This window comes from Vitis riparia, chromosome 10, assembly GCF_004353265.1.
Source record: "Vitis riparia cultivar Riparia Gloire de Montpellier isolate 1030 chromosome 10, EGFV_Vit.rip_1.0, whole genome shotgun sequence".
NCBI classification, from domain to species: Eukaryota; Viridiplantae; Streptophyta; class Magnoliopsida; order Vitales; family Vitaceae; genus Vitis; species Vitis riparia.
Window position 1 is genome coordinate 6,176,169 of NC_048440.1, and position 11,885 is coordinate 6,188,053.

The 11,885-nt window shown below is 33.9% G+C and overlaps 2 protein-coding genes across 2 annotated transcripts; one reads left to right on the forward strand and one right to left on the reverse strand.

Annotated features, from left to right (window-relative positions):
- Window positions 1-1,550: 1,550 nt before the first annotated feature.
- Window positions 1,551-2,151, forward strand: LOC117923973. Its single transcript, XM_034842504.1, has one exon. It carries the CDS (start codon window positions 1,644-1,646, stop codon window positions 1,854-1,856), a length of 213 nt encoding a protein of 70 aa, XP_034698395.1. The 5' UTR covers window positions 1,551-1,643; the 3' UTR covers window positions 1,857-2,151.
- Window positions 2,152-3,293: 1,142 nt separating this feature from the next.
- Window positions 3,294-10,821, reverse strand: LOC117924270 (probable potassium transporter 13). Its single transcript, XM_034842865.1, has 9 exons — window positions 10,629-10,821; window positions 7,443-7,674; window positions 7,095-7,343; window positions 6,697-6,747; window positions 6,142-6,402; window positions 6,005-6,057; window positions 5,638-5,752; window positions 4,840-5,094; window positions 3,294-4,688 (listed from the first exon to the last, which is right to left on the reverse strand). The coding sequence occupies exons 1-9, from the start codon at window positions 10,668-10,670 to the stop codon at window positions 3,706-3,708; spliced, it is 2,241 nt and encodes a 746-aa protein (XP_034698756.1). The 5' UTR covers window positions 10,671-10,821; the 3' UTR covers window positions 3,294-3,705.
- Window positions 10,822-11,885: the final 1,064 nt, after the last annotated feature.

An 11,885-nucleotide genomic window follows, 5' to 3' on the forward strand; every position in this document is an offset into this window, starting at 1 on the left:
GTGTTTGGTATATCAATTTAATAATTTAAATTGATTCAATAATTTAATTTAATTTATTAAATAAATTAAGTATGTTTAGTTAAATAATTTAATGTTATGACTTAAAGTTAAAAACAACTTGAAGTAACAAGAAAAAATAATTAACTTATTCTTAACTCCACATTTTTATTTTACCTTTTTACTCTCATTCGTTCTCATTACCTTCGCGATTTCCTTTGTTACTCCACGACCTTCACCATTACTCAACCTCCTTTACCCTAATTATAATTTATGAAGACGAATTTGTCAATTTAATGATTTAAAATAAATTTTAAGTTAATTTTATCAAACAACCTTAAAACTTAAAGTAAGAATGAAGTAATAGGTTTTAAGTCAACAATTTAAGTATAATTTAACTTAAAGTCAACTTAAATCATTAAACAATAAGTATTAAGTTTTACCAAACACCCCCCTTAAGGCTGAAAATAATTTGTAATCCATCTAGTAAAGTTTTCATTTAGGTTCCTTCTTTCATTTACTCATATGTGTTCCTTAAGGCAATGTTTGGCTCCTAGGACACAAAAGAAAAAAAATGTTAAGGAAAATGATTTTCTCATATTTGATTTCATTATAAAAAACACAAAAGAAAATAATATATAACTAAAATAACTCAAAATTTTGTGTATTTTAAAACTATTTAATTTTTATATAATGAAGAAAAATATATTAAATGAGTTTGAAGAAACATATAAAAATAATTTATTAATTTTAAAATTATTTTTTTATTTTTCTTCAGTTTTTATTTTTTTTTTCACTTTTCCCCTCTATTTTATTTCCCTCAAATTTTTCGAGAACCAAACATAACCTAAATATTCTCTATTTAGCAAACGGGATTTAGATTTTAATTTTATTAACTAAAGGATACTTTGTTTGTGGCAAATAGAAGTCATGATTCTATAGAAAATGGAAGTCATTTCATTTTTAACCCACTCAAGTTCCAAAGCCCATCAATGGGTTTATGGGCCCCTGCTCGCCCAGATTAAATTTTGTAATTGGCCCAATGATTCAACTTCTACCATGCAGCCCGTTAGAAGCAACGTCCAGGTTAAGAGTTTGGGCATCATTTTCTTTGATTTTTTTATTTCAAAAAAAAAAAAAAAGAAAAGGGAAAAGGGAAAAGCATGAGGTAGGTAGGTGAAGAATCAAGATTGCTGATATTGGCTTACAATCTCAGCTAATTTTTGGTTCGGAATTGACCCATGATATAAACCCACCACCTTCCTGCAATATTACACATTGCATTCTTAAAAAAAAAATTAAATTTTTATTTATTAAAAAAAAATTAAATTTTTATTTATTAAAAAATATTATTTTTCCTTTTTTTAAATTTACTTCAAGAAGCACGTACTATATCAATTTTTTCTCTCCATTTTTAAAATGACGTTAAAATAAATAGTACAGTTTTTTAAAAGCACACATTCTAAGGTGGCCCACATGAAAAGTATCCGTTGGAAGATTGAACGTTAAGCCAACCGTTGCGTGTTCTATTAAATTCTCCCTCTGCAGTCCTTCTCTCCCAAAAGCTCCCAACTCTCTCTACCCTCCATCTCTCCTCTCAAAGCTGCTGCCTCCGATTCTATTCTCAGTTGAAGAAGAAGGAAGCCATGGGTATGGAGGTGGTGATTTCTCTCCCTCTGATTCTCTTCTCCATAATACTTGGTTTTGGGTGTTACTTCCTTGGAAAAACCAAAGGCAGAAAGGAGGCGTTCGCCAATGTGCAAGTCTTTGGGGTGCCCACTCCGCCACCAGGCAGTGGTGAAGGTTTTTCTTCACCACCTCCACCCCACAAAAAGCCAGACAACTCAGCCAATGTTTAATTAAGCCTCTTGGGTATATTTGTTTGTGTTGTATTTAGGGATTTTCCTCGTGGGTGTTAAATTTTTGTATTGATTTGTGTAAATTGGTTGTGGGTTGAAGCAATGAATAATATCCATACAAGTTGTGTTGTATTCTTTGATAAGTTTCGGTGAAGTTCAGTGGAATCAGAGCTCTGGGAATTTTGTGGATTGGAGAATTTGTTCATGTGATTATTGTTGCTACGGTTTACATTGTTTGAGAGAGATCTGTACTTAATTTTTTTGGTTTGAAGAAGGAACAATCCTTTCTCCATAAGTAGAGATCATTTCTGCATATATGCATAATTCCCTTTTCAATTGAGCATATGGGTCTGTCCAAATTGGATGTATTTTTTGAGTTGTTGGTAGGGCCCTATGTAGAGTTGGAGGAATATGTGCTCTTTTTTTGTCTTTTTGGGTATCAAATTTTGTATAGATTTGGTGTGTTCAAAGCCCAATTTAGGGATATTGGTTTTTGTTGGTAGGCATTTCACCTAACGTTTCTCAAAATGTAGAGAGCGTTTATTTCTTTGTGTTGTTTTTGGGAATTGGTGGTGAGATGTTTGCTACTGATATCTAGATATATTTTTAAATTATATAACTTATTTTTAAATTATAGAGGCTTAAATTTAATTTTATTTTCTTTCACATCTTTTTTTTTTTCCTTTCCCTTTCCTTATTTTCCTTCAAAATTCCCAAAACCGACATAGAGTTAGGTGGTATGTGAAAAGAGAATTACGTTTGTCTCTCTCTCACAATCACAATCTTCTTTCCATTCGATTGTGGTGGGACATACTTAAATTAATGATCAAGTAATGTGCTATTTTAATTTTCATCCCACTCCTTTTTCCTTTTTCTTTTAAATTTAAGACCACTTGCCAAGTTAAGTTACCCACATCCAATAATAGGGTCTAATATTTTGAAAATGAAATGATTATTATGATCTAGGAAATACTATTCATGTTTTCTCTTTTTTTTTTTAAATGTTTTTTAAAACTTTTGAGTGACATTTTTTTTAGTGGAAGCTCAAGTGGGAATCCAATCTCCCTCTACTTTAACTTTGGAATGGACTACGGAACCATTACAAGTTGTTTCATAAAAATCCATTCCTATAAATATTATTTGTAAGGAAGAATCTCAACAACTTTCTCCCAACATGGCCACCTCCTTTTCCTTTTCTGGTTGAAGACAGCTCTTGCTATGAAAATGATAGGGAGGTGACCCCATTCCAACCGAATGTTTGAAGGAATCACAAGAGTTTCAACAGTTATATTTTGCTTTATACCTGGCTCACAAAAGCAGAAGAGTCCGTGGTGTTTGTGCAGGAGTAGGCTCTGTTGAATCAAAGACATGGCTTCATTGATTAGATCATTCTTAAATACTGAGAGAGAGAGAGAGAGAGAGAGAGAGAGAGAGAAAGGGGGCAGAATGAAAATTTCATAATAACACGCAATTCTTTAGTTACATAGCTCAAGTTTGCAATGCTCCTAGCCTCCTAAAACTGCCCTCTCTATAAAACAGAGAAACATGTACACCAAGTGTCATTCCCTCATCCGTGAACAATTAATTGCAATCAGTGTAGTTCTTTCTATAACCCTGTTCTTTGTTATCAATTTTCCCTGTAAGACAAGATGCCTCTCCCACTTTTGTCTTCTATTCACCAACACAAGTAGTTTCCTAAGACCTTTTCCACCAGCATTAACCCACAAGAATCACACCCTGAATTCTCACTAACAACCCCCCTGCCTACAAGAAGTCAATCCACCTCTATTCCATGTTCCCTGGTTGCAAAGAAAGAATGCAACAGGCCCAACAATTTTACCATATGATGTTAGACCCGATAAACCATTCCAACTTCGATTAGAGAGGTGTGAGGTACCCCAAGTGAAGTTGCTGGACGGCGACAGTTTCGTCTCAAGAACCCGTATACAATGTCGATCACAAACTTCTTCAAGTATGAAGACGTTTCACTTGCCATGACACAGGTATTACCCATCATGTATGCCAGTCCAGCTTCCCTTGCTGCCTCAAGTTCTTCCACTTCCTTGTTGAGTCCCACAGTTGAAAATCTCACTTTTCTCCGGCTTGTCCCAGTCGCAGCTCCATTCTCTGGTTGCCTGATAACCGCATCCACCAGCTGGCTTGATGGCTGCCGAATCATAGTCATCTCACCTCCATATGCTCCACTCTCAACACAACCATCACTATTTCCCTTCAAAAACTCTGCCACGGAATTTAGCACATGACCCTCAAAAGCATAAGTATCCTTCCTTACATCTCTGTAACCATACCTAACAATGCACCGAAAGAGACGATATTCTGGTGAGCCAATGCGGCTGACAAGGACTTGCTCCTCAGCTGGAACTTTTGGAACTGTAAGAGACTGAATAGTCACAAATACGAGGATCTCATGGAAGGCAGGAAAGTTGGTCACAAAGTGAGCAAACATTGGTGGGACCCCTGAGACCACATTGGAGTAGATTAGGCAAATACCACGAACACGATTTATGCCAAGGCTTGGCCCCAGTGTTAGGAGCGTATCCAGGCATACCTTGTTCTGCAACTCGAAAGAACGTTTCTTCAAAGTCCCATAGTGCCAGATGCTCATAAAAAATAAAACTATCAGGGAGAGAACAATAGGGACCCAGCCTCCTTTGTGGACTTTGGTTATGCATGCGGAGAAGTAGAGCAACTCTATGGATCCAAAAATGATCACAAATGTGATTGCCACCAAAATAGTTCGCTTCCAAACCATAACAATTACAAGAAACATCAAGCAGGTGGTAATCAACATTACAATGATTACCGCAAGTCCTGGTAGAAAATGACAAACATGTCAAAATGCTAATTTGACAAAGAATGGAAATACTAGAAAGGGAAAATACTCATATTATTAGATTTCTAAATTGTTGGGGGTGTCTGTAAGGAGAGGTGGGGAAACAGAGACAGAGATGGAAGTATGTACCATAAGCATTGCCTATCATGTCAGTATCTCTGAAGCCAATGACAACGGCAAGGCACAAGAACATTAGAATCCAGTTCACCTCAGGTATGTAAATCTGCCCATGTATTTGGTTTGATGTATGTATTATCCTAACACGTGGGAAGCAACTCAAAGCCCTACACTGGCTGATGATAGAGAACGTAGCGGAAATAACAGCCTGACTTCCCACCACTGTTGCAAGAGTCGCTATGATAAAGACCGGCCAAAATATAACCTCTGGATGGACAAAACAAGGAATCATGGAATATGGCCCAACAGAAATATTTCTATAACCAATTCTTGGATGCAGAGAAAAGAGGGAAGGTAAAATGTTTAGTTTAGCTTACGGATACTTAGCAACAAAGTTTAGCAGCATGAGAAATCAAACTGAGGATATAAGCCATCAGATATGCTTTTATCATGATCTCTTCCTTTCTCCACTTATAAATGGCAACTTTTCTAAAACATGCGCTTACCCTATTTATGAGTGTCATGAGAGTTCTGCCATCCTGAAAATTTTAAGTTACCAATAAATTACCCTCTGTTATATGTGGCAATCAAACTTAACTTTCTTCTCCCAAATACAAATTAATCTTGCTTGCTTAATTTTTAAAAGTGAGGTAAAAATTCCAGTTTGCTTGGAGCCAAATTTTTCAAAGTAGAGCCATGTGATTACTGTTTCAAGACTGAGATTCTAGCAAAAAAATATGGTGTGCATAGAAATACTAATAGTAATCATAATAATATCTTGATTTGAAAGGTATAAAAGTTGGCACCTACCAGGGATGGCTTTGTAGAAGCTGCTCTGAAGGTCCTCTTTGTGCTGGGAAAGATAAGCAGCCTCACCCATATAAGCCAGAATCAAGCAAGGGTACACAAATAGTGTGAATGCAAGCTGCTCATCAGAAAACAACATTTTGTCATCAGTACTCATGTAATTATATTAGTTAACACAATCTGTAACTAGAAATAGTCCAGAGAAATTCGTTTCAAACACCAACCTAAGAAAGCTAAATAATAATTGTATGCTAAATTATATTCTATAAACCTATAAAAGAACAAGAAAGATTATTGGCAGGCACTTTGAAGTCACTTATTTGTTTTAAACTCATTACCAAATTACAAGGGACTGATGAAAAAACCTTACCCTGATAGATATCTGAGAGAAATGACCAAGATCCGCAAACATGGCCTCCGCACCTGATGGAAATTTGATCTTTCACTTATTCTGGAGAAAATCTTACTAAAGAATGAACAGAGTAATAGGAGGAGAAACCAACGAACCAGTAATGCAAAGGACAATGCCTCCAAGAGATCTCCATCCATCTTTTCCAGTCTCCTTGAAAAAATTATATGCATAATATGGTGACAGAGCACTGACAATGTGAGGATTCCAGTGTAGTATGTTGTAAATTCCCACCCCACTGATACTTAACAGCCAGGCTATCAGGATGGGAGCAAAAAGAAAGCCCACTCTATGCGTTCCATAGTGCTGAAGGGCAAACAGTCCCACCAAAATCACACAAGCAATGCATACAGTATAATCTGCAAGTAAGAAACTACATTAAGAAAATACAACTAAACAATACTGATCATAAAGGCACTGCTACACTAGTGTAAACCTGTAGAAAATTAGAAAAACACCAATTCTAGTTCAAAATGCAGGAAATTTTATAGCAATTTTCATTAAGGTGTCCTGATCACTCTATTTGGTTATAGTTTTACAATGTATATCTTTAACTACAAAAGAAATCATGAACTGGTATCCTTAATCTGATGAAGATTAAAATTCAAACCATATTCTCCCACAATAAGAAGCAAAATGCTAATTTCACTTACTCTCATGTAGATTCGGAATCTTGACTTTAACACCAGAAACTGCAGAAAGCACTGTAATAACCAAATATAAACAAATAAATAAGAAAATTGATAAACAAAAAATAAACAAAATCATAACTCATTAATTGTCATAGAAAGCAATCACTCCGACAAAGAAAAGAAATAAATCAATCAGTGCAGTTTAGTTATAGGAAAACTGCTTAATATTTTGCAATTAATTCTGGGACAATATCAAATCACCAAACCTTAAGAATCTTATTTGATGGCTCTACAGAGAAAACAGCACCAAAATAATTCGCTGTGTGATAAATTATGACTTCTTTGATCATGCTTCTATTTCTTAGTTTCTTGGAAAATTCAAATGCAATCCATGCAATCTTGGAAAATAAAAAAACTACCTGACATTGATGGGGTCAGGACACCATCACCAATAACCATGCCAGTCCCCAGAAGCACAAATAGCAATAATACAATTTGAGAACTCCAATGCTTCTCAAAGAATTGTTTCAAAATAGAACTGCTTCTAGTCTCCTTCAAAGATGGTCCAGAGTTGTAAAAGGATGTGTTGTCATCTGATGCATGGAAAGTGCTTAAAAGACCCACCTTCGCATGCCGACAGAGTAATGAATATAAAGCAAATGTTCCACCTGCAGCAACAAGGCTCTATAAGGAATTCAAAAGGAAGTCCAAATCTATTTCTGTATATAAAAAGTTCATAGAAGGTTTATCCAAGTCTTTGGGAGCACCTTCACCATTGTCATCTGCTCCTAATACAAATATAATGTACTTGCAGAGAGGGATAAGAGTCAAAGTCCAGAAAACCAAAGAAAGTACCCCAAGAATTTCATCATTGTCCTCGTGAAGTCTCAACCTCCCTGAGAATGTGCTTTTGTAAACATAGATTGGTGATATGCTTAGGTCACCATATACGACCCCAAAACTTTGATATGCCAGACATAAAGTAGTCGTATACAATTTCTGAGATTATGACAAGAAAAAATGTGGTTACAATTTTTTCTAAATTAAAGTAATGAAACAAAAACATGTTGAAAGTAACATTAAAGGGTGATCAAGGAGACTCAAAGAAAACGGTTGTCCCAGTCAAAGGATCTTAAAAGGATTGAAAAGAAATTGATGCTAAAGGTAAAGGCACGACAGACTAAAACATCAGTTTAAGATATTAAAAATAATATAAAAAGCGAAAGTCAAGTAACACCAACAAATGTCAGAAGAAACATTCAAGCAGATGGATACAAAGATGAAAACAAAAAAAGGGATAGAAGTAAAAAGGAGAATGATTACAGTGACAAAAATTGCATCCAAGACAAAATAAAACCAAATCCTGAAATGCATACAAAAAAAGGACAAGAGATTTAGACAGAAGATAAAATTTAAAGTAACAATTGTCTAATATTTTATTGTTTAATTAAAATATTTTTGTTATAAATGGTTATATCAACTTTCTTTCCACAGATGTAGGATTAAAAGAATAACCAAATATTCAGACAAAATTGTCTTAAAGCATTTTGTATAAAGATACAAAGTTTGAGAAGGACTTGTTTTTTGGGAAAAATGAGGCTATAATTGCATTCTACAAATGAAAATGTTAATGTGAAGTGCACTCAGTAAGACTGAGAATTTTGGAAAATTTTTAAGTGAAACTCTGTTAAAAATAAAACTCATTTACATTATCAAGCAGATTGAATTTATGGAATCACTATCAATGCTTTATATGCTCATTAAACAATCCTGAGTTTCATCCAGAACCAGCAGAATGATATACAGGCATATTAACACAACCAATATAATGGAAATATTAGGCTTCTTTAGAACTTCCTTAGAATCTCAAAAAAAAAAAAAAAAAAAAATATGTATTCCTTTCTCAAGTTGTTTTTAGCGTTTTTCTTTCCTTCAGCATTTCCCCCCTTTTTTTGATGTTTAAAAGAGCCTTAACAAAGATAAGAAGGAAATGACTTTAGTAACTCAAAACATTAGTAAAAAATAAGAATGCCAATATCCATGTTTGCACTTCCCATGTGGATCTGCAGATTGGTTTGAAGTTTTAATTTAGTAGCTAAATTTGGACGTTTGTCTTAATTTGGTTGTTAAGAGTTAGACTTTTTCCCAAGGTGGGACAGACCAAACATGTGTTCAACATGTTTCAATCAAGTTGAAAGTTCATTAACTTTGAATATGTTTCACATGCAGCACATTTCACACCAGAAGGCTCTTATGCTACAAGGCTTTAGAGGTGTCCTATTAGCTAGGCTTGCACCTGCCGGCTAGCAAGTGTCCATAGGCTCCAAAAGAAAGGCCCCAAAGTGGCTCATACAACCAAACTCCAAAGCTCACAATTCATCAGCTTGGAATTTGCTAAGGCTATTTTGGATCTCAAAATCTGAGAGAGAAGAAAAAATTAACAGGAAAATCAATTCATCTTATTTGGGTGTAATGAAAAACAGAAAGCAAAAGAAAATATGATGGGAAGTGCAGGGAAAATCACACATCTTAAAACTCCTCGTTCTAAAGAAACTAGGAAAAAAGGAAGAGAAGAACTTAGTTGGCTCAAACTTGTAGTTTATTTTCCATCTTGCTTTTCTTTCAATTTTTTCTCTTATCCTTTCCCTCACACCTTCCAAAAATCCAAACAAACCTATGCCCAACACTTTGATCCCTCAGGACTACAGTTTACTAAATTATTCTCCAATGTCCACCATCCATGTGGCTAACCTCCTCTCGTGCTAAGAACCTCTACAAACATGGGGGTAACAGTTAAACCTCTAAATTTGAAAATTAAAACACGAGAAAAAGAAGAAATTAAAACACGTGAAAAAGAAGGAAAAAAATGAGTTTATGGCTTAACAATCTTGGTACACTGAAATGATGGTTACTCTAAAAGGCCCATTTGCTTGCCAAGAAGAGATTATTAAAAACAAATTATGACTTCAAACTTATTTAAATCTAGACCACTAATTTCTTTTAGACCTCTATCAAATAAGTATAAAAAAAAAATTAAAAGAGGAAAAAAAACTTTTGATAGGCAGCAGACCAAGAATCCCAGAAGCAAAATTCTGGATGAATTTGTTAGGCTACAAAAAGACCAAACTTCAAATCCTCTCCAAACTTTTCAAGTGAACTAAAATCAACATGAAGGTCAAGGTCTAAGATTCCAACAAGGTCAAGTGAGCATTTTCCTTTCCTTTTCTTCATTTTCCCAAAGAACCTAACAGAACCTCGGAGTCCATGTAGAGTTCTTTAAACATATAATCCAACATAGACTGAACTTCAAAATTAGAGTCAAATCAAAGGTAAAGGTTTCAGATTCTTTCACTAGCATTTTTTGGTTATCAGAAAGGGGAAGCCAGTGAAAGAAAAGGAAAATAACTAAAATGATGCTTCAAAAGAGAAGCCAATTTCGAACATTTCCCTTTCCTTCTCCTCACTTTTCCAAGAATAAAACAGAACCTGAAACACCAACAAGGGTTCAAAAAAACACCCAATTTAATCACACAACTCAAAAATGGCAAAAGAAGATACACATGGGTAACAGAAAAAAACAATATAAAACAAATCCAGAAGGAAAAAATTTGAAAAAGCTATACCCAACTGAAAACTGCACAAACTTTAGCAAGAAAATATACAAGCAATTAGTTACAGAAACAATTAAACGAACTTTCATGTATGGAAACTGCACTAAAACAAAATCCTACCGAAAATTCAAATCAGAAAAACCTTAAGAACAGAATTTTTTTGAAAAAACAAAAAAATACAAGTTAAACACGCTATAACATGTGAAAAATCACACTAACAATCAAACAGAATTCAATATGAGAACTACAGAAACAACTAAACAATCTCGAGTACATTGAAATTCATCTAAAACGAAACCCAACTGAAAATTCAATTCATAAAAAAAAGAAAAAAAAAATCACCAGCTTGGAGTCCCGGGTGGAAGAAGCGGATTCAGGATCCATACTCCTCTGAAACCCAGTAAAGCCTCCAAAAACTCGAAACCCTAATCCCAAAATATACAAACTGAAGGGAAGTAGAAACTAGAAAAGTCTATAACATAAGGAAGTGAAGCAGAAGAGAGAGAAAGTCCATTAGACTTTTATAGAGAGACAGAGAGAAAGAAAGAGAGAGTAATAAAAATAGAGGGGAACGTGTGAGGAAAGAAACAGTGATTATTTTCTTTTGTTAAAGGGCGCCAAAAACCTTTACACTTATATTTTTTTAATGGGAGTAGTTGGTTTTTGTTATTTGGTGAGTCCTTTTCATTTGTAATGTTGCGATATCATATTTTATTTTTGAGTCAAGATTATCAACCATCATATTTGGGTCTGTGGGGACATTGGGATTTATTGGTCTTGATTTTGGAACTTGATAGGGAGTGGGATATCATAAATTCAATTTAAAGGAATTTTATAATGTTTTTTTAATATATATACCTTGAATTTATAGAAATTAAAAAAATAAATAAATCCCATTGACTTTATAAAATGAATTATTGAAATAATTTGGTAAAACAAGTTATTTTTAGACAATAATAAATAAAATTAGTAGTTCTGTGAAACATGAATTCCTTATAATTTGATAAGAATGCACGATTAAAATGAAAAATCATTTTTTTAATTAGAAATCAGTATTTTTGAGGGAAGAATCAAAATTTTTGAGAAAAAAATCAGAACTTTTAAATGAAAAATTAGAATTTTTTTAATAAAAAATTAGAATTTTTGAGGGAAGAATCCAAAATTTTTTAATGGAAAATTAAAAAAATCTTATTCTAGAAATAAGCGAGGATGTTTTTAAGGAAAGATGATGTAAAGAGAACATTCTAGAAATCTTATTCCGTTTTTTTAGGAGACCAGCACAACAAAGACGACGGGAAAAAACTCAAAGGGGGCTTTTTTTTTTTAATTTTTCCCCGCTTTCTCTGTCTTACACACACATCTCTCTCGTTCTCTCATCCTTATTCTCCAATTCTACTCACACACGGCAGCTACAACAAAGAGACCAAAAAAAAAAAAAAAGGGAGAAGAAGAGAAAGAAGGATTTTTGTGATAGAAGAATGGAAAGGATTAGAGCGGTGTGGGGATATTAGTAATTGTTTTTGAAAATATTTTTTGAGAATAATTTTTTAAAATTATTTTATGATGTTTCGTAAAATAAAAAGTTATTTGAAAATCTAA